Genomic DNA, 24,831 nt, shown 5'->3' on the forward strand with positions numbered 1-24,831 from the left:
AACCATGTATTCCTACAACGCTCAGTAGTAATGACTTCATGAGCTTCTTCAATGATAAAATTTTAACTATTAGAGACAAAATCCATCATCGCTTGCCCTCAACTGGCACTATTGTATCTTTAAACACAGGAACCTCAGAAACAGTTCTAAATTCTGACTTATATTTAGACTGCTTCTCTCCCATCGACCTCCACCAACTAACTTCGATGGTTTCTTCATCTAGACCAACAACTTGTCTCCTAGACCCCATCCCAACTAGGTTGCTGAAAGAAACTTTACCTTTAATTAGCACATCTTTACTAGAAATGATCAACCTGTCTCTATTAACAGGATACGTACCACAATCCTTTAAACTAGCTGTAATTAGACCGCTCCTTAAAAAGCCTAATCTTGATCCAGAAACTTTAGCCAACTATAGACCTATATCCAACCTCCCTTTCCTCTCCAAGATCCTTGAGAAAGCAGTCGCCAACCAGCTATGTGACTTTCTTCATAAAAATAGTTTATATGAGGATTTTCAATCAGGTTTTAGAGCACATCATAGCACAGAGACGGCACTGGTGAAAGTTACAAATGACCTCCTAATCGCTTCTGACAAAGGACTTGTCTCTGTCCTGGTCTTACTAGATCTTAGTGCTGCATTTGATACCATTGATCATCACATTCTACTACAGAGACTGGAACACTTAATTGGCATTAAAGGACCCGCATTAAACTGGTTTAAGTCCTATTTATCGGATCGATTTCAGTTTGTACATGTTAATGATGAGTCATCCCTGTATACCAAGGTTAGTCATGGTGTTCCTCAAGGCTCCGTGCTTGGACCCATACTATTCACCTTATATATGCTCCCTCTAGGAAATATAATTCGGAAACACTCCATAAACTTTCATTGTTATGCAGATGATACACAGTTATACCTATCAATAAAGCCAAATGAAACTAATCAGCTTACTAAACTCCATGCATGTCTCAAGGACATTAAGACCTGGATGACCTGCAATTTTCTGCTGTTAAACTCAGATAAAACCGAAGTTATAGTACTTGGTCCTAAACACCTTAGAGATGCATTATCTAATGATATAGCGAGTTTGGATGGCATTAACTTGGCCTCCAGCACCACCGTCAGGAATCTGGGAGTTATCTTTGATCAAGATATGTCCTTCAACTCCCACATAAAACAAATTTCAAGGTCTGCATTTTTTCATCTACGTAACATTGCAAAAATCAGGCCCATCCTGTCTCAAAAAGACGCAGAAAAGCTAGTCCATGCATTTGTTACTTCCAGACTGGACTATTGTAATTCTCTATTATCAGGCTGCCCTAACAAGTCTCTAAAGAGTCTCCAGCTGGTCCAGAATGCTGCAGCACGTGTACTGACAGGAACTAAGAAAAGAGATCATATTACTCCTGTACTGGCCTCTCTGCACTGGCTCCCTGTAAAATCAAGAATAGAGTTTAAAATCCTTCTCCTCACTTACAAAGCTGTTAATGGTCAGGCACCATCATATCTCCAGGAGCTCATATTACCCTATCACCCAACTAGAGCATTACGCTCCCAGAACGCAGGATTACTTGTAGTTCCTAAAGTCTCCAAAAGTAGAATGGGAGCCAGAGCCTTCAGTTATCAAGCTCCTCTTCTGTGGAACCATCTTCCTGTTTTGGTCCGGGAGGCGGACACCCTCTCTACCTTTAAGAGTAGACTTAAGACCTTCCTCTTCGATAGAGCTTATAGTTAGGGCTGGTCCAGGACAGGCCCAGGCCTGTCCTGGACGAGCTCTTAGTTATGCTGCTATAGGCCTAGTCCGGGGGACAATGACACACTGAGCTTCTCTCTCCTCCCCTCTCCTCTCCTCTCCATCTGTATACATTATGCCTGTATACATGCCCCATCTCTGCATGTCACTGACTTGCTTCTTCCCCGGAGTCCTTGTGCTTTCTAGTCCTACAGGCTCCCTTGGATCCTGGCCGCGCCCGGGTCGTGGATCGTGGATGCGCCCACTGCTATGGCCCTGCCTGATCGTGGATGCGCCCACTGCTATGGCCCTGCCTGATCGTGGATGCGCCTACTGCTATGGCCCTGCCTGATCGTGGATGCACCTACTGCCATGACCCTGCCTGACACCCACCACTACTGTCGCTAATATTAGTCACATCTCTGTTACATACGTTCCACTACTATTATCGTACTGCATTGCTACATACCATCCTTGCCATTGATCATTACTACTGTTATCACTAGTAATCACATTTCCATGTGCATTTCATCATTATTGCTGTAATACATCTTTGTGTACTTTCACTCCTGTCAACCATCGCTTATAATTGAATACATTGTGATCTCGTTGATCTGCTCTGTACATGCGACATCTATTGCACGTCTGTCCGTCCTGGGAGAGGGATCCCTCCTCTGTGGCTCTCCCTGAGGTTTCTTCCGCATTTTTTCCCTGTTAAAAGGGCCTTTTTTGGGGCAAGTTTTTCCTCACTCGAATCGAGGGTCGAAGGACAGAGGGTGTCGTCTCTGTACAGATTGTAAAGCCCTCTGAGGCAAACTGTGATTTGTGAATTTGGGCTTGATTTGATTTAATTAAAGTCCCCCTCGTGCTACAAGAGGTAACCCAGAACAATGAAAACCCAGACATGTAATCTTTATGGCAGAGAATATCACACTTGGTTTGGACATCAACATTGTAATTTAGGAGAAGCAGCCTTGTAGCTGCAGCAGCTGGTGTTTGTTGAGGAGGCAGTGATGGGTGAATGATCACATTCATGTAGTGAGTGAGTCCATATGTTGTTGTTTTCTTCTTTGTTTATGTTCTGACTTGTAATGTAGTGAAATGCATTACATTCTCCTATTTATATTGATTCCATCAGTTTGATATGCATTTTATGAGAATATATATACTTTTTATTGTTATATATTTATGATATCCTGTGTATACTGTATATGTAACTGTATATATTCTGTATCTAGTTGTGAATCTATCTTATACAAAATGGTAATGTAACTATATAGTTTTGTACATTAGAATTATCGTGGCTATTGCCTATTATTGCTGATTTTGTATTGGGAATGCGACCTTGTTGGACTCTGCTGATCAGCACTGGATTATTTAAAGAAACACTTTAATAATAATAATAATGTGCAGTTAAGCGCAGAGTGAATCTGATGAAGCTACATGGAGACGTGTAGTTCGCACCTTCTTATTTTTAATGTAACTGTTAATAAAATAGTGTCAATCGTATACTGGAATATACAAACATTTTTCTTAATCTAATTTTCTGGATATATTGCACATGTATGTGTATATTTTTAATTTGGTACTCTATGAATACCATATATCGTTTCCTATTTTATATAAATATATACTGTATAAAGACCTACAGAAATTATATTGATTACTCATTACAACTTGACACCATACTGCTTAATCTGTATGTCCATTACTGCAACTTTCTTGTGAGGGTAAAAGCAGCTTGCTCAATTGCTAACAAAGCTATTAACTCAATAATAGGACTATGGTGTTGCCAATAAAGCTCATGTTTGCCCACAAGTTTGCAATTAATCAGTTAAATACAAACTAATGACCACACAGTGAACCTGATGCCTTCAGGGCCCCAGAGGACCAGAGAGAGTGAGACAGAAACAGAAGACAAGATGAATCCCCTGGTCTCTGTTTATTATTGATCACAAACACATTACCGTCCATATCACCACTCACTGACCAACATCACTTCCATGTGTTCAGAAATGTTTTTTTTCGTAGCTTTTGAGCATAAAGACTGAAAATGACAGTTACCTGAAAGATCTCATGTAAACACAACAAATATGTTTTCTGATGCAAGAACAACAACAAAAATCATTAAGATAATGAAAATCAAACAGACTGTCACTGACTAACTAGACTGTTACTGTGAATCTAAACTGCACCATGGTTTGAACAGAAGGAAGATGGCGACACGCTAATGTGTGTCTCATTTTTAAATGAAACAAAAGATATGTCATGTGCATTTTGCAAACAAAGTTGTCACAACTCTTTCATCAGTGATATTTCCCACATTTCTGAAGCAACTGGAGACGATTCAGCACAATTAACTTTTAGATATTTTAAGATTGAACGGTTGAGTTCAGCTCCTCGAATGGTTTACAACAACAGTTCACACTGAATGAGTACAGGAGAGGAGACATCACAGCTCCAGCTTTCTACTGAGTTCTTAGTGAAACGTATCATTATTTAATGAAAATGACGGATGTCATATCTAGGTGCACTGATCACACTGGGAAGAATCATGACTTCACTGATTTGTAGTGATATTAATGTCAAATGTTGACTCGTGTCCTCACAGCTCCACGTTATATCATTTCATGGGAAACAAACACTACAACTACACTACAACCATAGACTGCTCCTAGCTACTGACAGCACACTGAAGGATCTTCCAGCTGAGGCCTTCCATTTGTTAACTGCTTATATCTGATATCTCAGTAGGATAGGTCACAGTTAAAGCAGGAAGTCGTCTGTAGAGTATAAGAATTTAACAGTTCTTAATTTATTTTCGTCCTAAAATGTTTCATCTGTTTGTCTTTCAGACCCTGATAAGTGATGTCACTAAACTCGGAGATCTCAGCAGTTTACATGGCTGGGCCTTTAATACTGTGTGGACCTCGGGGAATGTTTCTTACTGTATACAAATGTACCACAGAACAATTGATGTTCTGATGATTTGTCGATGCTTGTGGATGAACAACAGAGGAGCAGTCGGAGTAATCACTGGGAGTGATCTGCAGTGGTTGTGTGTAGCTTCTCTGATTACACAGGTGTAAGAGGAAAGCTGGTTTTACGGTGGTTTTTACGAGCAGGATGACTCTACAAAGGTTTTTCCACTGCCTCACTGTTCCAAGCTGTACATGTAAATAAGTTCGGCTGTCCTTCAGTGGACACAGGCTGCCACCACTGCTGCACCGGCAGAGTGGGACTGAATACACTGAGAGAGTAATACTTCATAATAACATCTGCACACCTGCCAAATGTATTCAGTACTGGATTTGTTACCAGTTAAAGTTGGTGGAGGAGACTTTGTTACAGCAGGCTGAACGTGCTGAATACTGAGTAGACTGATGGGTACAGCATGGCACATGTAGACTGGAAAAACCTTTTTTAGTACTACATTATTGCTCATACACAATAACAATGTCACAAATGAGCACTAGAGGGTGTACGAGGGCTGCACTTGGTCTCATGCACACACACAAACACATACACAGAGAGGAGGGAAGGCTGGGGACTGTGCTGGTTCTCCTGGCGGGGCTGAGACCGGATCACTCGTCAAATCGTCCCTCCAGGATGCTCTCAAATGAGAAGGGGACAAACTTGAAGCCCTGCCCGCAGTAGAACTTGTTCTGGAACTCCACCCTGAGAAAAGAGGACAAGCAGAGAGAAACTGGTGGTGAGAAGTGGACTTTAATAAGACGGGTTAAATGTATCAGATGCACACTGCACACAGTGAAAATGCCCAAGTGTTAAAAGTGTTTTATGTTGAATAATACTCGCCGGTACCACCCACTTTTAGCTTCAGTCTGGCTGAAGCTAAAAGTTAAATCTATGGGTGACGTGACAGTGGCTCTGTCCACTATTTTTACAGTCAATGGTTTGTAGTCATATTACAGATAAAGCCAAATGTTACATCATTGCCTTACAGCTCCATATTATATCATTCAGTGGCTAAAACTACACTTCATAACCCCAATATTATCTCTGGATAATAACCATAGCAGAAGTCAGTCCATGCAGCATGGACAGCACATTAAATGATTATTCCAGTTTATTAAAACTTGGTTTTTAATTGACTTGCTGAGATCTGGGACACAGTATAATAGATCACAGTAAACTTTAATGCCAGGTGTGTGTATTCTCTCAGGTTGTCATAAATGAAAGTGTTAGAAAGATACACTAATAATGGCACTGTTTCTTTATTCTGGGGCAGCAGGAGCTCAGTCTGTGGGGACTTGCCTGGGAAGGGTGGTAGGTTCAAGTCCAGCACCAGCCAGTACGGTGTGTCGACTAACAATCCACCAGTATGATTTTTTCAAAGCCAATATGACACTGATTTATAGTAATTTGGGAGACAGATAACCAACATATGGAACCAATACACAGTACTTTAAATCTACAGTACAGTAAAAAGTACAGTACCAGTGATGGAATGTACTGTAACTGTAATCTAGAATTTACTCAAGAGCTGTACTTAAGTCCATTTTTTGGGTACTTTACTCAAGTATTTCCTTTTTGTAATAATAAATACTTCAACTCAAATACATTTATTTGATCATTTTAGTTACTAGTTACTTTGCAGGTTCAGATTATTCATTAATGATAGGCTGTTACTTGTGATGTGTAACCAATGAGAAAGCAGGACATCGCTGCATCTGAGCTTAAGTACTTTAAAATAATTGATTTTATCAGCAGTTGGACAAAACGAAAATGCTGATACAGATAATCAGAAACATGCTGAATGTTGGCCCTGAAAATCAGCTGGTAGCGGGAGAGGTGAGCAGGCACCTCCAGTTTAAACCAGACAGGAACACACCACATCCTTAAAGTATACCAGAGACTAGCTGTCATATGAGTTGACATGTACAACCTAAAGACTGAAATGCAGTGTTGCACCTTTAGTGATACTAATGTTATTCTACTCAGACTGAAAAGGACCAATGATGGTCCAGTTCACTGGCTGACACCACAGTTAGTCAAAGTAAAATCCTCCCACACAACAGTGGGACTCTGCTCAGCCCACTGACATGGTTGAAAATGGTTACAAGCAAAGATTATAGAAATAATGATGTCATCAGCAGCTCATGACGGTGAGAGGCTGACTGAAAACTGTTATAAACTAACACTATCAGCCTCGTCAGGTGACACGGGCCCCGGGTCTAATTCTACCTCAAACAATTGTGTCTACTGTGGAAACTTGCACTGGTACAGGATGTTCTGCAGAGTACTGGTTCACTCCAGCCAACAGTGAGTACTGTTTCCATGTATTGTCTGAGTACTGAGGCTCTGAGCCTGCTGGATATGAGCTGATGTAGGGATGTGAGAATGTGAGAGACTCATACTATACTGTGCAGACGCACTCTCTGGGTTTGTAAGTTGTAACTAATGGTGTAATTGCCGACTGTTAAGTGCAGACTTGATGGATTAAACCCTTAATTAATGACTTAATGTTTATAACTGGGGATTTGATTTTTAAAACCCTTGAATGTGTTATAACTGTAGTACTTACTTGTGGATTACTGAGATGTTTAACTTCCTTATTATCACATAGACGGAATAAATACAAATCAGTGGGAGTTTACAAATGTAGTTGTTATTAATTTCTATTAATAAAGTTAAACTGTAATGTTATTAAGTTGTAAACCGTTTATAAATGCTACTGATTAGAAACCGATAGCGAAATATGTTTAGAAAACCACAAGACGGGTTCATCTACTTCCTGAACGTTTAATAAAACCTCAGATAGAGTTTGTAGCTGCAGAGCAGAGCGTGTCATCAGGTGACATGCAGGAAACACACTTTAACAAGCTCCATGTCCACAGTGAACACACCAGATGCTTATTGTAGCAGTGAGTGAGTAAGAAGAAGAGAAGTCCTTGAACTCTTGACTCTGTTGCCTGCACAGAACATCATGTCGCAGACATTAACAGACACAGATACAGAGAGCAGTATGTAGCGATGAATGGAGAGAGGCAGTGCATGTGCAGTGTTGTGGTCTGCACAAGCTCAGATTGCTGTGTGACCAAATATGGCTGCTGAGAGCCGGACCGGTCCGGCACCGACGCCTCCTGTTGTATTCTACCAATGAAGCGAGACTCTGATGTGATGCTGGCTCATTCAGGAAAAGTTTGTTTATGGCACACTGAAAATGAACTGTGTCAATAGATATGTCTATTATGGGATGTTTGTTACTTCAGACTACACGAGAAACAGAAACACATGCAAAACACTAGAAACATTTTTAAGAATACAGTTCCTGTTCATTTCTGCCAGATTTCATTTTTAGATTTTTAAATTACGGATTAATATCTTAAAATGTAAAGGGAGTTTTAAGACAGTGGTTCCCAAACATGTTCTGTAGGCCCCCTTATTAAAGATAACAATACTTTCAAGCTCCCCACCAACACACACAGATACATTCTGAGGTGTTGGTAGGTGTAATTATTTATTTATTTTTCATTCAAACAGGGCCATCTACTACTGTGGTAAAGCAGATATCAATGGTGAATGGATCTAACATGTTTAAGTTAACTTTTTGTCCTTTGTTAAGAACAGCAAATGCTCGTCTGTCAATCCGTCCCACCAACTTCTGTCTGGAGTAAAAGAGCTGGCAGAGCGATAGCTGTTGCTGTGGTAGTATAGTGGAAACTAAAACACTCTGCACCAGCAGCTCAGTATCCTTCTTTAAATCCCTTCTAAAAGCTCATTTTTAATGTCTGGCTTGTCTTATGTCTTATAAACTTCTTCTTCTTCTTCTTCTTCTTCTTATTATTATTATTATTATTATTACTTTGTGATTTGAGCGTCTGTAGGCAGATGTTGCTTTAGTAAAGCGACTCTGGACAACAACTCAATCAACTGGCTTCTCTCGAGGATGTGAAGCCTCCAGTAGCATCTTAACTTCATACTTTCAGAGGCTCATATTTTGAGACACACAACACACTGTGGTCTGTCTTCATTATCCACCATTGTACTGATGAAGCCAAGGGCGAGTTATGCCTTTTGTCTCTGTGTTGGTAGTTGTCACGTTATTTATCGTCTGCTTTGCATTTAGCTTGAAGTCCTGTCACAGTCTTGTCCATGCTCCCTAGAGGGTGCCCCCTCCTTTAGGAACCACTGCAATTAAGTATATTAATAATGTGCACTGACTTTCTTTTTGATACCAGCAATCGTTGTCTATAAGAGTGTATCAACTTTTTAAAAGGGTAGATATCATGTTTTTAAACAGCTATCCTACAGGAGCAGGTTACAGGTTGTAAGACGAAGAAGTTTAAGTAATCGTCTACATTATTAAACATTTCTTTCTTTGAGACTTTCGCTGTAGAGTACCACATTTTCAGAAATTTCTTCAGCATACTAAGTCAACTTACATCTGAAGGTTAGGATACTGTAATTCTCGAATCCTGACATCCTCTGATGTCTTCATTTAAGAGGAAAACACTAAGAGTGGATTTTCAGTTCCTGCTGGTTCCTGGCCGGAGCGAGCGAGGGGAGTGCCCAGGAATGTCTCCCAGCCGTGGCAAATATTTGGCCTGCCAGAGTTGTGAGAGGGCAACACTTAAAAAGAGGAAAGAAATGAGAGATCCTCTCATCTGCCCCTCCACGCTGCTCATACCCAACTCACACTACACTCTGGTGTGTGTGTGTGTGTGTGTGTGCAGATAACTCATCAGCATGTGTGTGTGAAGAGTGGACAGCAGAGCTCAGGCTCCAGGCTGACGGCTACTTTGAACATGACCATTTCTATTAACCCACCTCTGTGAAAAATACTCCACTACTCTTTTTAACCTTAGCAGAGACCTGTTGAGCCGACACGCTGCTGCGTTATTAACAAAGTGCCTCACATTCACAGTTACACACTCTGCAGCCTGAGAGCTGCCCAGTATAACCACAGCCTCCTTCTGGGAGCCACTGGAACCTCATGTAAGGAAAGACCTTGATAGAAACACTTGGTAATGGCTGAAGCTCAATCCTGTTTAGACAGCGTGGCTCCACCTCAGCAGACACATCTTCAGCTAACAGTTTCACTCATCAGTGTAGTTTTTGAAGTTATCACTATACTGACATGATTCCAGTGAGGAACATGCCGTCTTCACTTAGAGACTATTTTTGACTGACACAGAGCTACATCACATGGTGCAATGACAATGTTGTTTTGTTTTGTTATTATTTTTGCTTTCTGAAAAGTGCGAGACAAAAAAGTCTGATTGATTGATTCTTAAAATATGGATTTTGCTGAAAAAAAGCTACAAATTCTAAAACATGGATGCTTCAAACACATCTCCAACCCAGCAGCACAGATCTCTACAGTCACCACAGTGTCACAGTGGGCACCCAATATTAGCGTCAGAAATACAGTCTCTCCTTCCGTTTCTGAGTTATAGTGTTGAATAATGGCCAGAAAAGTGTTTTTGCAGAACATCATGACGTCACAGTGAAGTTGAACCTTTACTTTTTGGATAAAAACTGTCACGTCATCATTTTATCACGTATTTATTTATCACATTTGTGTTAAATTACGCCATAATCAGTGTGTCAATTCTTGAGTAATAGCCAAAAACATGTTTTGTGAACGACCTTCACCTTTGACCTCTGACCGATCAGTCATAAATAAAGATTCTGCAGCTGCTGATATGTTGACAAAGGCGTATTGTTTGAGCTGTCTTACTTATTCTTCTGTTCTTACTGCTTCCTATGCAAAGCTTCGTACAACATTATCTCCAACCTGGAAAATACAGCCAGCCATGGGCAACAGAGCCATTTTTTTCAAATTATTAGTTTCCTCCCCCAAACCATTTAGAAAATGCAACGGTCTCTTCACTCAGCGCTCTTGTCTGATTGCTCTCTCAGTGCTTATCAAATCCACTCTGCTTCCTTAATGGGAAAATTCCCAAATCACACTCGACACCATGTTTTCACTGTTACCATGCACCCAGGCAGCTTTACACATAGCACGCACACAGATACACACCAGATACATACAACATTAAGTAGTCATTGATGCCTGAATGCCAGGCAGTTGAATTCAGGTGGTTGACACACTGTCGCCACAAAAAGCCTTTAACAAAGAGAGAATACGAGCTAGGAGACTTGACAGGAAACAGGAAAGTAAGATGGCAAACATGACTTAAGCAGAGAGAAAGAACGGGATGAACTGATGAAAAGAAGGATGCAGGGTATCAAGGCAGAGCCGAGCTCTAGCTGTAAACTTTTAGTTTTAATTATAAATTAATTATTACCTCTGAATTGTTACCATCATTATATTAGTTGATAACTGTGTCAGATTATGAAATGTAATCAATTAAGCAAAAGCACCAACCTCCTTAAATCACTGTTGATGAACAATTGTGTCATGATATTTATATACATGAATTTAGATATTTAATCAGATTTCTTTGGTTCTGTGTTGGATTTTAAGTTATTTCCTATTTGAAATGTTAGCAGCTATATTTCGGCTAACAAACAGTGTATATCTGGGGCCTGTGCCACAAAGCTATTAGAAATCAGTCTTCAGAGACATTTCTGCTTTTAGCTTTTTAATATCTTCAGATATGTGTGCAAACACACTGTAGGGTTCCTGGAAGAACAACACAGCTGGATAAAAGACAGCTGTGCTCATATTTCAAAGGTAATCAGATCGCTTTCCACTAGTTTACAGGACTGACACAGAGGCGGGGAACAGACAGCTTCTATTTAAACCCACTGACAGAAATCAGCCTCAGGACAGCAGTGATGTATTAACACCAAGCCTCTGTCCAACAAAAACTCACGAGATATTCTCTCCCTCTCTTCGTTTATCCTTCTCATAACATGACGTCAGACTCTGTGTTAATAGCAGGAACCATGTCAGAACCATTCAGGAAAATAAACGTATGGCTTTCACTTAGAAGGTTTAGAAGAACTGGTCTGTCAAACAGAAATGCAGCAGGGTGCACCTGATCATCATGCAGCAGGGTGCACCTAGATCAACTCTACTTAACCACAATGAGCCCTCTGACGAATGGAACCAGGCAACAGGCAGGAGTATGAACAACATGGGGCCTAAATCATATAACGTCTTTAATTCAATCCTATTTTATCACTTTGCACCAAACACTGCTTTACACTCTGGGAATGAAAGTCACCCAAAATGTTGAATTATACCTTTAAGTGCTGTTTGATTTGCAGCACAATCGTGACAATATTTCAACTCTTTGGTAAATGACAAGTAAATAACTAATGGCCATTTTTCACAGAAACTTTGACGAGGATATCAAAGGGCCAATTCACCCGAAACACAACAAACATTTTTCAACACACCATCAGAAATAAGCAGAAAAATAAATAAATATACAGTATATATTTTTGTGATATGGATGAATCTCCCCCTCACTATATGTAAATACTTTTACTTTTTTTTTTTAACTATTTGACAGAGGCACTCAGTGTGTATATGAATCAGTTCCTACCTGCTTATAAATCACTGGATGCATATAAATATGTACTCTGTGTTAGGGATACTTCTCATCCATCACTTTCACAGCTCCTCCTCCACATAGTTCTCTGCAGTACTCCATCTGTGGCCTCATCTCCAAACACTTGCACCACAGAGTACCATCTATTAAAATGTATCCATTAATATGATTTATGATACAGCTGCTGCAGCGTATTCTATAATTACTCCTAATAGCTGTTAACACATGTTTTAATGGATAGCTGTATCTCTCCTTGACTTGTAGATACTGGATAACATCCTGTACTCCACAGCGTTTGACTTCCCTGTGTGTCAGTACAGTTAAGACTGGTGCACGCTGGGTCAGCAGGGTGGAGGTGGTGCTAGGAGGCGATGGAGCTGGAGGGTGTGAGGTTATCTGGAGTCCTGCAGGCTCCCAGTTTGGTAAACCACCTTGGGTCAGGAATGTTTTCATGTTGCTAGCATTCCTCATGTGCCTGTTAAAGTTAAGAACTGCAGCTTAGGCAGAAATACCTGGTTCATAAGGTGAGGAGTGACAGCTCGCTGGCTCTATGTTCCCTATCAATGTGGGATTCATTGTGTAGGCATGTGAGAGTATTAACTGCAAGCGATATGTGTACGTGTGTGTGTGTGTGTGTGTGTGTGTGTGTGTGTGTGTGTCTAACCAGTGCAGACGCAGGGCATGCAGGAAGGCTGACAGCCCCTCCATGATGAGCAGGATGGCGACAGTAAGGGTGGCAAAGGCTGCGAAGATGATGGACAGGCCGAAGAACCCACCCCCGCTCCGGGAGGACAGACCCAGGTGCATCACCATGGTCCAGAGCACCTCCGACAGCTCTGCGCACACGCACAGTGATGACAGCAACAAGGTTTACACCAAATATGTCAAGCACGTCTTATGGAACTTATTTTGCTGCTGTATATATTCAGATTTCTATCATCAAACTGTGCACGCTCAAGTGTGTGTTTTTGTATGTATCCATGCTTTTACTCACGTGCATGAGCCAGGCTGAGGGCCCAGAGGCGCAGGTAGGAAGCCGTGTTGGAGATGCATCCCAGACAGTACTCTATGGTGTGGATGGCCTGGTGGATAGCTACGTCACCAAAGTCAAACTGTTGGGGAAAATACATGATGTTAACCCACACAGCATGGTTATAGTAACATATTTCTGCTATTGCTGTTTTTTTTATTATAGTTTTTATATCCAGTAGCATTGAGCTCATAGTTTTATTGGGAGAAAGAAGGAATCGCTTCAATGTCTTGTTTAGAAACGATATTTTCTGAGGACAAAGCTAACACATCACTTTTTTTTACTGTGTGTATTGAGGCACACAAAACACATCTGTGTCTGTGTCTGACATGGATTTTGCAGAGAAAACTATAATTACATTAAAGTCCTGAATCTCAGAATATGCAAATATTTTTATTTACTCAAGAGAACAGTCTAACTGGTGGACACAAGATGTCTCCTGCTTCAGTGTGAAGTCCATTCTCAGTGTTTTCGCTTAAAGTCTGATTTTCAGATGAGCTCAGAGAAAATGTACACTTTGATCAATGGATGTGAAAACAGCCTTCTCGTGTCAAACTCTGCACATACATCATCGTACACAGCAAAGCTTAAATATTCAACTGTCATAACAAAAAGAGAAACACATGTTTTCATGGAGGGGGACGTTAACCAGGAAGGAATAACTCGGTACTCGGTACGTGCACACAGAAAAACAAAACAAAGAACAGGTTACTCAGTGAAATCAAGCTAAGCAGGCAACCACAAAATGCATACAGTCCAAACACTGTAGTAACCTGGTTACTGTACTCAACAGGTATAGTACATGCAGTGTAATCACCAGAGCCTTGCTCAAGGGCACCTTAGTGGTGGCAGTGAGGGGAAGAGGCTACTCTTTCACTCATCCTGTCAGTCCCAAGGTTGAACTGATAGCCTTCACGTCTCAAGGACACTTTCCTGCCCTTCAGCTCATCACTGCAGCGGCTCTGTTTCCACCTGAACCCTCTTTTTGAAACTGCCTCTGTCTCTGATGCTTCTGGAAGGAAGGACTGTATGTCTGTATTGTTCATGCACAGGACTGCACCTCCATAACGTTTCAGGACATACAAAAAGGCAAGTCATCTTTCTTTACACAGCACATTTCAAACACAGAGGCAATTCAAAGTGCTTTACACAGGCGAAGACAAACACTAGAAGGGCTATTGAAATAATAAGCAATTAAAAACATAATGAAATCAACTGAGAGTGATTAAAATCAAATGTTGTTGATGTTTGAGATCTGAACCGACTGTGGACTGTGCCAGATAATCCCATCCCCTTCATCAGCACAGTCCCAGTTCTGTGATGCTGTCTAGAGTCAAACAGAAATCTGTCTCTTGTATCAAAGAAGCTTCAGTGATTTTCAGCACATCACTTCAGCAACTCAAAAACATTACTGAAAAAAGCGAGTTTGCAGGGTGTCAGAACAGCACGTGGCTGAACTGAGATGATTCCCTTCATCCTCCAGCGTTTTAGTATTTATAGCACTGAATGATGACAGTCTGGCTCAGTTGTTTGTGAGTGGCTGCAGCGACGAGGCAGCGCTGATCAAACATGAATCACATTTGTGACCGTGTTATCTATTTCCTGCCACAAATGTTTTCACAAACACGATTTCTGAAAACATTTCTACTGTTTGGTGCTGATTAGGTTTTGGTTTTACTTAGCCTACTATTGTGTGTGTGTGTGTGTGTGTGTGTGTGTTTGAAGGTCTTGGTTGTTTAAGTATAAAAAAGACACTAAAACAATAGAATCTCCAGAATGTGACTGCTTACACATTCATCATCATAATATATCAACACTTCACCTTCAACTAAACACTGAGAAATAATCCTCACCCAGCTCTGCTATTCAAAATGTGGCCAGTAATAACAGCTTTACTGTCAGTATGGCATGTGGAAATGACTGAGGATGGAAATTTCTGGTATCATCTTAATGAGTGGCCCCTTTGACCTTTGACCCCTGCCTGAGCCTTCAGCTCTGATTGGGCAGAAAACAAAGAGCAAAGACGTTTTGGCTCGTTTGAGCGTGTTCCTTCTTTTTCCTCGCAGGATCACAGCACAGGGGATTGTTTGTGTATTGTAAAGCCAACAGAGTTCCTCCATTCTCTCCTTCCTGGAGCATGACCAGCCTTTCCTGTATATAAGCGGGCAGGGAGGGGGAAACATGGGAGTCTATTGCTCTGCCTTGCTCTTGTTGGGTTTGGCTTTGCGCTGATCTGGTTTCCTCTTTCCATGCTTCTCTTTTGTCCTTGGACCCATGAAGTAGAGTTCATGGAAGCAGCACTCATTGTTCCCATTCAAAGAGTCTCCGACACAAGTGGCTAATGAAAACAACACTGGTTATCATGCCGTAATGGCAAAATACACTGAGGCAAGTGCCTCTCATTGGAAATGTTGTGACCAAATACTTCAGCTGAGCAGAGTCATGTGACTTCACAATTTACATTTACAATGTGCAAGACTTTGGATGTGTGATGGAGAGAGTATGAGTGTCTGACTACATGAGCTGCAGAGAGGTCAGAGACAGGTGCTGGGGGTCGTACAGGGGTTGAGACAGATCAACCAGAGTTCAAAAAAGAAAAAACACAACTTGACACTAGAGGCACATACGTAAAAGGCAAGACAGCATCCAGACATGCTAAAAAGTGACCAAGCTCAGGCTCTTACCGGCTCTTCCTCTGCGTGCTTGAAAGTAAGCAAAGGTCAAAGGTTAGTGGTAGAATTCATCTACTAGCAGTGTTTTGCAGTTTATTTCAGCAGACTGTAGAGTTGTGGACCAAAACCACACAAGACACGATTCGTTTCAGGTTGGGTCCAGGCCATGTTGTTGGGTAAGCTCTGGGCTCAGGTTGAGCTTTGTTTCGATTATTTTCAGATGTGACTTCAGACATTTCTGTCTTTACCTCTCTGACTGTTCACATCATCTGCATCCATTTGTGTCAGATGTTGCAGACAGAGATGCCCCTTCTCAGTGGGAACAGGAGGAGAGATAGCGTGCAGCCAATGAATAGCATTAGGCTAACAAGCTCACTATCGATGGTAGATAAATATGTAAGTTCAGGTTTCAGGTCAGGCTCGCGTCTCACATTTGGCACCACTTGGGTTCAGTCGGGTTGGATCTTAAAGAATAGGTTGACTTTTTTTTATATTTCTGTGGTATTCAACAAGTTCTCCATAGTTTTCTGATATTCTTGATAGTTTTGGTTAGTTTTGCATTAGATAGCAGTATCTCATCTACCTAATCAGGGTACTGAACTAGCTCTTTGAATCTCCGGCCCTCCACCACACTGCTGTGCAGCGTATCACCTCGCTGTCTCCCTCTGACTAGTAGTGATGTGATGTTTGGCTGCGAGACATCCTTGGACATGGTCATTCTTAATGTGGTACAGCGTAATGCTACCACTACTACTAAACTGCAGAGCAGCATCACACTATTAACAGTTACACATGTACCCAGTCAAATATTCTTGGTGGTGAACTGATTCAGGTCTAACTGTTGAAATCTCTAACTCTTGCAGACATTTGCTTCTTCCAACATTAAGCAATTTTGATTTTCAGTATTCAGCTTGCTGATAAGTTATTCCGATGTGGAATATCGTACGCTTGGATAATGATGACAAAATGCAGTCCTATTACATTACAGTTATGCAATATGTTATCACAACATAAACTCTGAGAGATTTATTATGCCTGGGAGACACCAGAGCTCTGAGTCACAGAGAGTATTTTCATATATTCCACTCGCTGGTTCTCATGAAAACCACCTCGCTGTTTATGTTTCTGAAATGGAAAATCCATCTCTTATCAGCTCCAGACCATCCCTGCCCTGCCTCTCTCTGTGTACGCTGTTGTGCCAACATTACTGCCTCACCCCCCCGACCCACCCCCCACACATCCCATTACTACTCAGGAGAAATGCTGCTATCTGATATGAAGGTATAACAAATGGTGTTGAGGAATGGGCTGACACAGAAGATTTCAAATTTGTTGAAACTGCTGGACCTGAACTAAACTATTCCCCTCGTAGATCAGATATGAATGAGCAGACTACATGTTTGTTAGTTACAGTTCGCTCAATGAATGGTTAGTGTCAATATCTAGTCTCGTCTCAAACCCATATTTTATAGCCACGTTTTAGTCACATACTAAAAAAGAGGCTTGAAAGTCACCTGAAAAAGAGGTTATTTAAGGTGCTGTGTGTATTTCATATGTTTTAGCATAAAAACAATGTAAACAGCCGGCATAAAGCTACTGTCAAAGTCAAGCAGTCCGGTTGGTTTCTTAAGTGTGGGGTCTAACAACTGATCACTATAAAACTACTCTGGTCGTTTTCACAACATAAAGTAAAAACCTTATTATCTCAGTGAACACTTGGAGTAAAGTCCAACTCCATGTGCAGTAGTGAAAGCACGACGATCCTACTAAAACCTAATCAAAGCTCTGGAAGAGGATGGGATCTCATCCTCGGTGCTCACCTCATCTCCTTCCTCTGAGTGCTGGGAGAGCTGGTCGTGGTCCATGATGCCAGCCTCGTCCTCCGTGGGCCCGTTGCCCACTCGCACCCCTCCAAACTTTTGCGTGCCCTGTTGGGTGAGTCCGGTGCATGATGAGGACACGCCTGTTTGCTCTAAAGACTGCTCTAGATTCTCTGCAGGGGTTTCTTCCCTCTTCTGGGACTAGATACAAAAGCCACAAGAGCTGTGTCTAGCTTAAAGCAAGCCTTGGGTTGAACGCTTTTCTCCGTAATTTACTTCAGTTTTTTAAGTAAAACAGGGCACCCAGTACAGAAAGTGAAGGCTTTCATTGCAGAATGAAATACATCCACTACTGAAACATCACACTTTACTTTTAATACAACCCAGATTCCAAAAAAAGTTGGGACGTTGTGTTGATCATAAATCAGAATGTGATAATTTGCTCAACCTTTTGGACATATACTCAATTGAAAACAGGACGAGACAACAATTTTTAATGTTTTACCTCATCAACTTCATTGATTTATGTAAATATATAATTTGATGTTTCAAACAAGTTGGGAGAGGAGCAACAGAGGACAGGGAGAGTGGTGGAAAACTTCACTGGTAACAGGTGACGGTTTCACGGTTGGGTATGAAAGGGACATCCTCGTCGTTCACAAGGAAGGACGGAGCGAGTCTCACCACTGTCAAACACATGACTGTATAAAGGAGATGACTACAGGGACTCAGGAGCACTTTGTCCAATCCTTGTCAGTAAACAGAGTTTGTTTGCAAATGATTGCATTCAGTTTTATAGAAGTTTTTCACAGCGTCCCAACTTTTTTGGAATAGAGGTTCTAAATAAAAGGAGGCAAAAACTGTAAAAAGTCTCAAACAATACAGTCATTCTCTGAAGTCTCTCCTCATTTAACAATATCTTTAACAAACTAAAGCAGCAGAACAGTATTAGATCGAGGTAACCAGCCATTTATTGGAGGTAAAAATAATCTCACTGATTGAGTTAAACCTCAACAAAGACATTCTTACTTTTGTAGTCCTGTAAACTTTAAACGGCAAGAGGAAAGTCATATCATCATGTCCTGTGGGATGAAAAAGTCTTTTATGTGCTTGTCAGCAGAGTTAGCTCTGCTGGCTAATTTGGATCTGGAACATCAGCGAGCTAATAACTGGCTAATTGTGATAACAACAATCAGAGAGGACAGTAACTTTCATGGTTTGAAGTTTTGGTTTTCTTGTTTCCTGTTGATTCTGAATGTTTCTCTGTCATGTGTCCTGTTTAGATTTACACTTCCTGTCTTTGTCTTTTTCCTACCTTGTGCCTGTTCACCTGTGTTTCATTAGTTAATTAGACCTTGTGTATTTAGTCCATGTGTGTTCCCTCACTTGTTGACAGTTTGTCTGTGTTGGTTCCATCGTCCTATGTTTTCACAGCTGTTTTCCTCTTTTGCTCCTCATGTCTCACCTGCATTTGCTACCTGTGTTCCTCGTGTTATCCTGGTTTGTGCTTTTCATTGTCTGCCTTTTTGGGGGTTTTTTGGATTTATCTTTGTTGATAAAGCTTGTCTCTTGTTTCTACAGCCCTCCTGCTCTGAGTCTTGCATTTTGGTCCTATTTTGCAACAAACCCAAACAGTAACTGTGGGATTTGCCATCCTAAGAAAAGCTAAAGAAAAGACACAAAGGAAATAAAAAGACAGAATGTATTACAGTTTTTATCTACAACCACAGCGGTGAATTGACCTTATGGATTCTTCTCATAAACATGGTAACCAGTTCTTTTAAATTGGTAACGGTCTTTAGTCTTTGAGGTTTAAGACAACCAGTGAGAGGAATTAGAACTGTAGACTGTTTCATCAGGCATTTCAGGTAAATCAGGTGTGTATGTGGCGTTCTGGATCAGCTGTTAGGGTGCCCCCAGTCTGTCAAATATTTACACATTTCCCACTAAAATATGAGCGTTTCCAAGGCAGGCTTTAAGCATTTTTCATGGCAACACAACCAACCACGTTACACAGTACAATGTGCATTGAAATGAATGGCAGAATAGGAATGAAAAAAAAAAGGTTATACCAAAGATTGTATTTGTTATTCATCAAAGGTGGCAGTAAGGTTATAGGTGGGGTCAGAGTCACATACCAGGTGCTTTTTCCACAGGTGCTGACGCCGAAGCACCAAAGTTTTCACAATCAGCATACAGGGAACACATGCAAGGGCAATCAGCACCAACAAAACCTGGATCCCCATCTACAGATTCAAACAGAGAGAGGTTAACAAGGTGTTGGTGATGTGCAGGAGTGAGCAGAAGATGCTAATTCCCTGAAAAGATCTTGGTGAGGCCTAGCTCAGTCCTCCCTTTCACTGCAGGACAGAAAAAAAACACACTGCTGATTTTCTTTCTTTTGTATCATTTGAATCTAGTTAGTGACATGAAACTCATCAACAGAATATAAGATTTCCTTTGCATTCTTTTGCAGAAAATGTACTCATTACACTGACTTGTAGCAGTAAGGTGCTGATCTGAGGACATAACAGACACATCAGACGTGTCAGGAAACCAGGACTAAAGACCGTCTGCTAACGTCTACACCTACTTTAAACTAACAAAGTTGTTAAAAGGAAAAAGACATTCCTGCAAGAATGTTTTCTATGGTTTCGATCTTCAGCTTCATCTGGCAACAAGATGAATAAAACACTAACAGCAACAGCTAATCTGACTGAACAGATGTGGTCCTCTAAGATAAAACCCCCTTTGGCTGACTTCAAATAAGAAACTGTCTATATCAACACCAAACCTAGCTTTAAAAATACTGGAATTCCACTTTAAGAATAGTTTCCAACCCTTTTATATAAATTGTATATGCTAAAAGCCTTCAAGGATGAGCGCTTCGTTTGAAAAATATATACATACGTTAGTACCTCTACGTACACAGAGCACAGACGCTTCAATGTAAAGCATCTAGAAGCTCATCCCTGCTCCTGACCAAGCAAGCTAGATGGAAAACTAGGTAGATGGTAACTACCAGTTAACCAAAAGAGGTCCCCATTGACATGTCATATATGACATATACGTAGCAAGTGAAAATGTTAAACTCATTTTTAGTTTAATTTCACATCCAATGTGCTCGTAGAGCCAGTAGTAGAGTAGACCCAAAGATTTTAAGTCTCTTATCAGATGACCTCCTACAGCAAAACACAGAATCCCTGCTAGCTCCAGTGTTGCTAGACTACGTCCGACCAGTAGAAAATAAAGTATATGTATATCAACTATTGTGGGTTTGCAGGATTCAACCACACTTGTGCATGAAGGGAGGGACGGGGAGTTGGGAGAGGCAGAGGGGTGGATGAGGGAGGGAGCACCTGTCCCGCGTAGAGGGGTTTGTTGGTGGGGTCGTTGTAGTTGAAGAGACACATGTTGATGAAGTGGATGAGCAGACTGGGAGCGTCCTTGGATGTGAAAGCATCATAGGCTGTCCACTTGTAGAAGACCAGCAGAACGAGGTAACCAAACAGGCTGGACATGAAGACGATCTCTGGGATGAAGCCCAGGAAGATGTTCAGCGGCTTCTTGAAATACCTGCAGTGAGGTGAAGTCAGTTAATGACACAGAGCAGATTTTATAATAACTCCTCTGACCTGATGGCAGATCTGGCAAGTTCAAGGGCCTCAGTATGCTTAAAACAAAGTTCAGCCCTGATTGTGATGCGTCTACCTGGCTGCTGAGTGTTTCTCTCTCAAGCTCTCTTTTATTATTCTTTACACAACTAGCAACCAGCTTTTCGCCCCACCGCTCACACACTGGTCACACTGAGCCACCATGCAGGGTGCTGCCCTGACCACTGAGACCATCTCAGGTTCAGTGTCCTCTGAATGTAAAGGAGGAGGTGTGGATCGAGCCACCAACCAGCCCTGTGGTCAGTGACCCACCAGCTCTACAACAGGCTCATTTAAAGGATACTGAGACATACTGAGGCTAACTTATTTTAAAAAAGTACATTATATGACATGTTATATGACTTTACTGTGACAGCCAAGGGTTGAGGTGTTCATTTTCAGCATCGGTGCAGAGTGCAGCACTTACAGGTGGTTGAAGAGACTGAGAGACACTCCAAAGAGCATGTGGATGACGCCCAGGATCACAGACATCTTCATCTTGAAGGAGTTTAGGAAGGTCAGCTTGTTGGTGGCGACGTTCCAGATCTGCAGAGGAGAAACAACAGTCACACACTGTTCCTGATCTTTCTTTTGTGTATTAGGGAGCACTAATGTTAACCAAATATATCAGGAACTTCCTAAGCAGCACCAAATGTGTGGCCCTACTAAGTATGTAAGGCAGCCTGAGTGTGGGCTAAGTTAAAATAAACAACATTATGTGTGTTCATGGTCGTAAGAACATTTCACCCAATGCAACACTGTGGCTCATTAATGTGTTTTATATTGTTTTTAAGACAACGATAGAGCTCTGTGACACAGAGGGATAAGATCTTCACACTTACAATAAACTTGTTATAAGGATACCATCTTCGAGCATTTACAAACATAGATATAAACACTTTTATATCATTCATCAGCACTTGTGTACTTCCTGCTTGTTCTTAGGTCAGATCTAAATTTAAGAACGCCTTGGACCAAACGTAAGCCGGCACGCACAAAAGCCAGCTTGTTTTTAGTGCTGTGAAATACTGATTATATGATGAACAATAAATGTGCTTTGCGAATAGTGTTTTACAATTATTTACTCATTTAAATGTAAAGGTTTACACTAATAAATTATTGAATTTAAGCAGACCACTGTAGTTACACTGGTAAAATAATGACTAGATGTAGACTCAAGACTCAAAGACTTTTTATCTGTTTTCCCGAGTTTAACATTCCCTGTTAGATGACAGTTGTCCTGATGATTTGTGGTTTGTGCACGGCACTGAAGTCTGCTGCCCTTAGATGGGTTTATTACTAATTGCCTGGCACAAGCAAACACCGTTCATATTCTGGAAGGGTAGGAAGAGACTTGGCTGTAGGTGTATTATTCATGCATCATGGTTTGTGCAAGAACCAATATAAGAAATATAATATAATATAAAACCTAAATGCATGAGTGTTAGTTTGGACCTTGTCCTGGGACAATGTAAAAAAACACAGAACATTTCCAGCCGCATCACTGAAGTTTACAAGCCAGAGGTAGAGTCTGTGCTGTGGTTCTAACCAAAGAGAACAATTGCAAGCTTTTACTTCTTGTTGTCGTCATGAGTGTGCAGGTTTTACCGGGTCGATTCCAAGTGGATAAGGCCCGTTGAACACACCAGGAACCGCTGGGTCTAACTGTAGAACTGAATTTCCATCAAGTGTCTCAAACCTAGAACACAGCAGCAGGAGATGAATGAATGAATGTAGTAAGATTAAACAGGTTATATACATGCTGCAGGTCTCAAAGGGAAAAGTAATAAAAGGTGACAGAACACTTTCGGGAAAAAACGCAAATATGCATTTAAAAAAAAAAAACTGATACTGATTTGAGAAACTAAATGAACTTGATGGTGAACATCTTAGACGGTGTCAGTCCGGGAAGAGTCGGCGGCTGACTTACGTCCAGTTGGCTCCTTTTGGACCGAACATGGGCCTGACGCTCCATCCAGAACCAAACATGTTGAGTGACTTGGAGAAGCAGTCGTTGTAAATGACGCCGGTGTAGACGGAGAAGAGTCCCATCAGCAGGATGATGTAGCGACCAGCAAACACCATGTTGAACATCTACAGAGACACACAGCAACACAGAAAGCAACACTTGTTTATGTCTGATACCGCTTTTCCACCAAAACTAGCAGTCACTGACATCATGTTTCAAAAACCCGGGTCTACTGCAGAGTCAACTGACCCGGGTGTAAATGCAGAGTTGACACATTCCCATACTGTACCTCGTTGTCACTCTTCTGGGAGAGGAGGCGGCTCTCTCGGATGACCAGGTAGAGGGCAGCACAGGTCATCAGCAAGCCGTGACCCATGTCACCAAACATCACCGCAAACAGGAAGGGGAAAGTAATGATGGTGTACGGAGCTGTAACAGGCGACAGACAACAAGGCTTCAGATCAGATCAAGAACACCAACTCTCATGGGCTCAATCTCTGGCAAACAACTGAATATTAAGCATGGACAGGTTGAATTGACCTCCAGTAAGAGGCAGTAAGTACCAGGAACTCTAAATATATGAATGTACAACAGTCTATATTGTCATGATCATATTTAATCAATGTGGAATTAAATCATATTATACAAATTTAAGAAAATGACTGAAATGTGGAGCAAACACTGTAGAATTTTGCATCTGTTTTACATTTTGGACAATAAATGATTATATACAGTGTGAGATTCTGTTGTCTGCATAATTTACATGAGAGAAAACAAAATATTGCGTTTATGGGTTGACAATTTTGGGGCAAAGAAAATACTTTTTGTTGACGGGCAACTTAGTTTTAAGGCCACAAATTCTACAAATCAACTCCACACGTCTACTTTATCATGCTGGAGAACAAACAGGAAGGAGGTGGTGAGGTGGATTACCAGTCGTCTCGTACTCACCACTCTGCTGCTCTCACTTTCTCTTTTAAACACAAATTCAGCTTTCATTTCATAATAATCACAGTACTTACAGTCAATTCCTGTTTGTCATGTTTTAATAGCGACTGCAGGAGTACAACAGAAACACTTCCTTCCTGCAAACTTTTCACCTTCAAAGCTTAACAGGAAATTGAGGGTAATGCACTTTACAGGGCTTTTAAAAGGTCTAATTATTGATTGTAGCTTAAGAGCATTTTTTTTAAAAACTGTAAAATGATGCAGCAGGGGAACAGAATGAAATTAGAAATAAAGGCCTCGTTTTCTCTCTGCAGTCGAGGTCACCAAAGGACCACATGACCACTTTTTAAGAAATGACACTATGAAGCCGTTAGAACTAAATAATACTCACAAAAATAGCCATAGATTTAAACCCACTCTTTTGACAATGAGTAATTGTATTTCATAAAGGGGAGGGATTATATCATATATTGTCTTTAAAATAAGATCGTTTTGCTTCTGAACTGATAACAT

General features: G+C 41.1%; 1 protein-coding gene across 2 annotated transcripts in view; it reads right to left on the bottom strand.

Moving 5' to 3' along the window:
• Positions 1 to 3,659: 3,659 nt before the first annotated feature.
• Positions 3,660 to 24,831, bottom strand: part of LOC311250842 (V-type proton ATPase 116 kDa subunit a 1-like) — a 28,181-nt gene continuing 7,009 nt past the window's right edge. Inside the window, exons 12-22 of one of the 2 annotated variants that reach the window (XM_084342934.1) lie at positions 23,660 to 23,799; positions 23,332 to 23,495; positions 23,010 to 23,100; positions 21,829 to 21,947; positions 21,108 to 21,324; positions 19,887 to 19,994; positions 17,749 to 17,856; positions 15,941 to 15,958; positions 13,221 to 13,338; positions 12,891 to 13,062; positions 3,660 to 5,414 (exon numbers count right to left, since the gene is read on the bottom strand). In XM_084342934.1, coding sequence (XP_084199060.1) covers positions 5,321 to 5,414; positions 12,891 to 13,062; positions 13,221 to 13,338; positions 15,941 to 15,958; positions 17,749 to 17,856; positions 19,887 to 19,994; positions 21,108 to 21,324; positions 21,829 to 21,947; positions 23,010 to 23,100; positions 23,332 to 23,495; positions 23,660 to 23,799 — 1,349 coding nt within the window. In that variant the 3' untranslated portion in view covers positions 3,660 to 5,320. Of the gene's footprint in view, positions 5,415 to 12,890; positions 13,063 to 13,220; positions 13,339 to 15,940; positions 15,959 to 17,748; positions 17,950 to 19,886; positions 19,995 to 21,107; positions 21,325 to 21,828; positions 21,948 to 23,009; positions 23,101 to 23,331; positions 23,496 to 23,659; positions 23,800 to 24,831 lie in introns of both variants that reach the window. The other variant, XM_084342933.1, reaches the window with a different exon arrangement.

The sequence above is a fragment of the Pagrus pagrus genome (assembly GCF_965226575.1).
Source record: "Pagrus pagrus genome assembly, chromosome: 21".
Taxonomy (NCBI): domain Eukaryota; kingdom Metazoa; phylum Chordata; class Actinopteri; order Spariformes; family Sparidae; genus Pagrus; species Pagrus pagrus.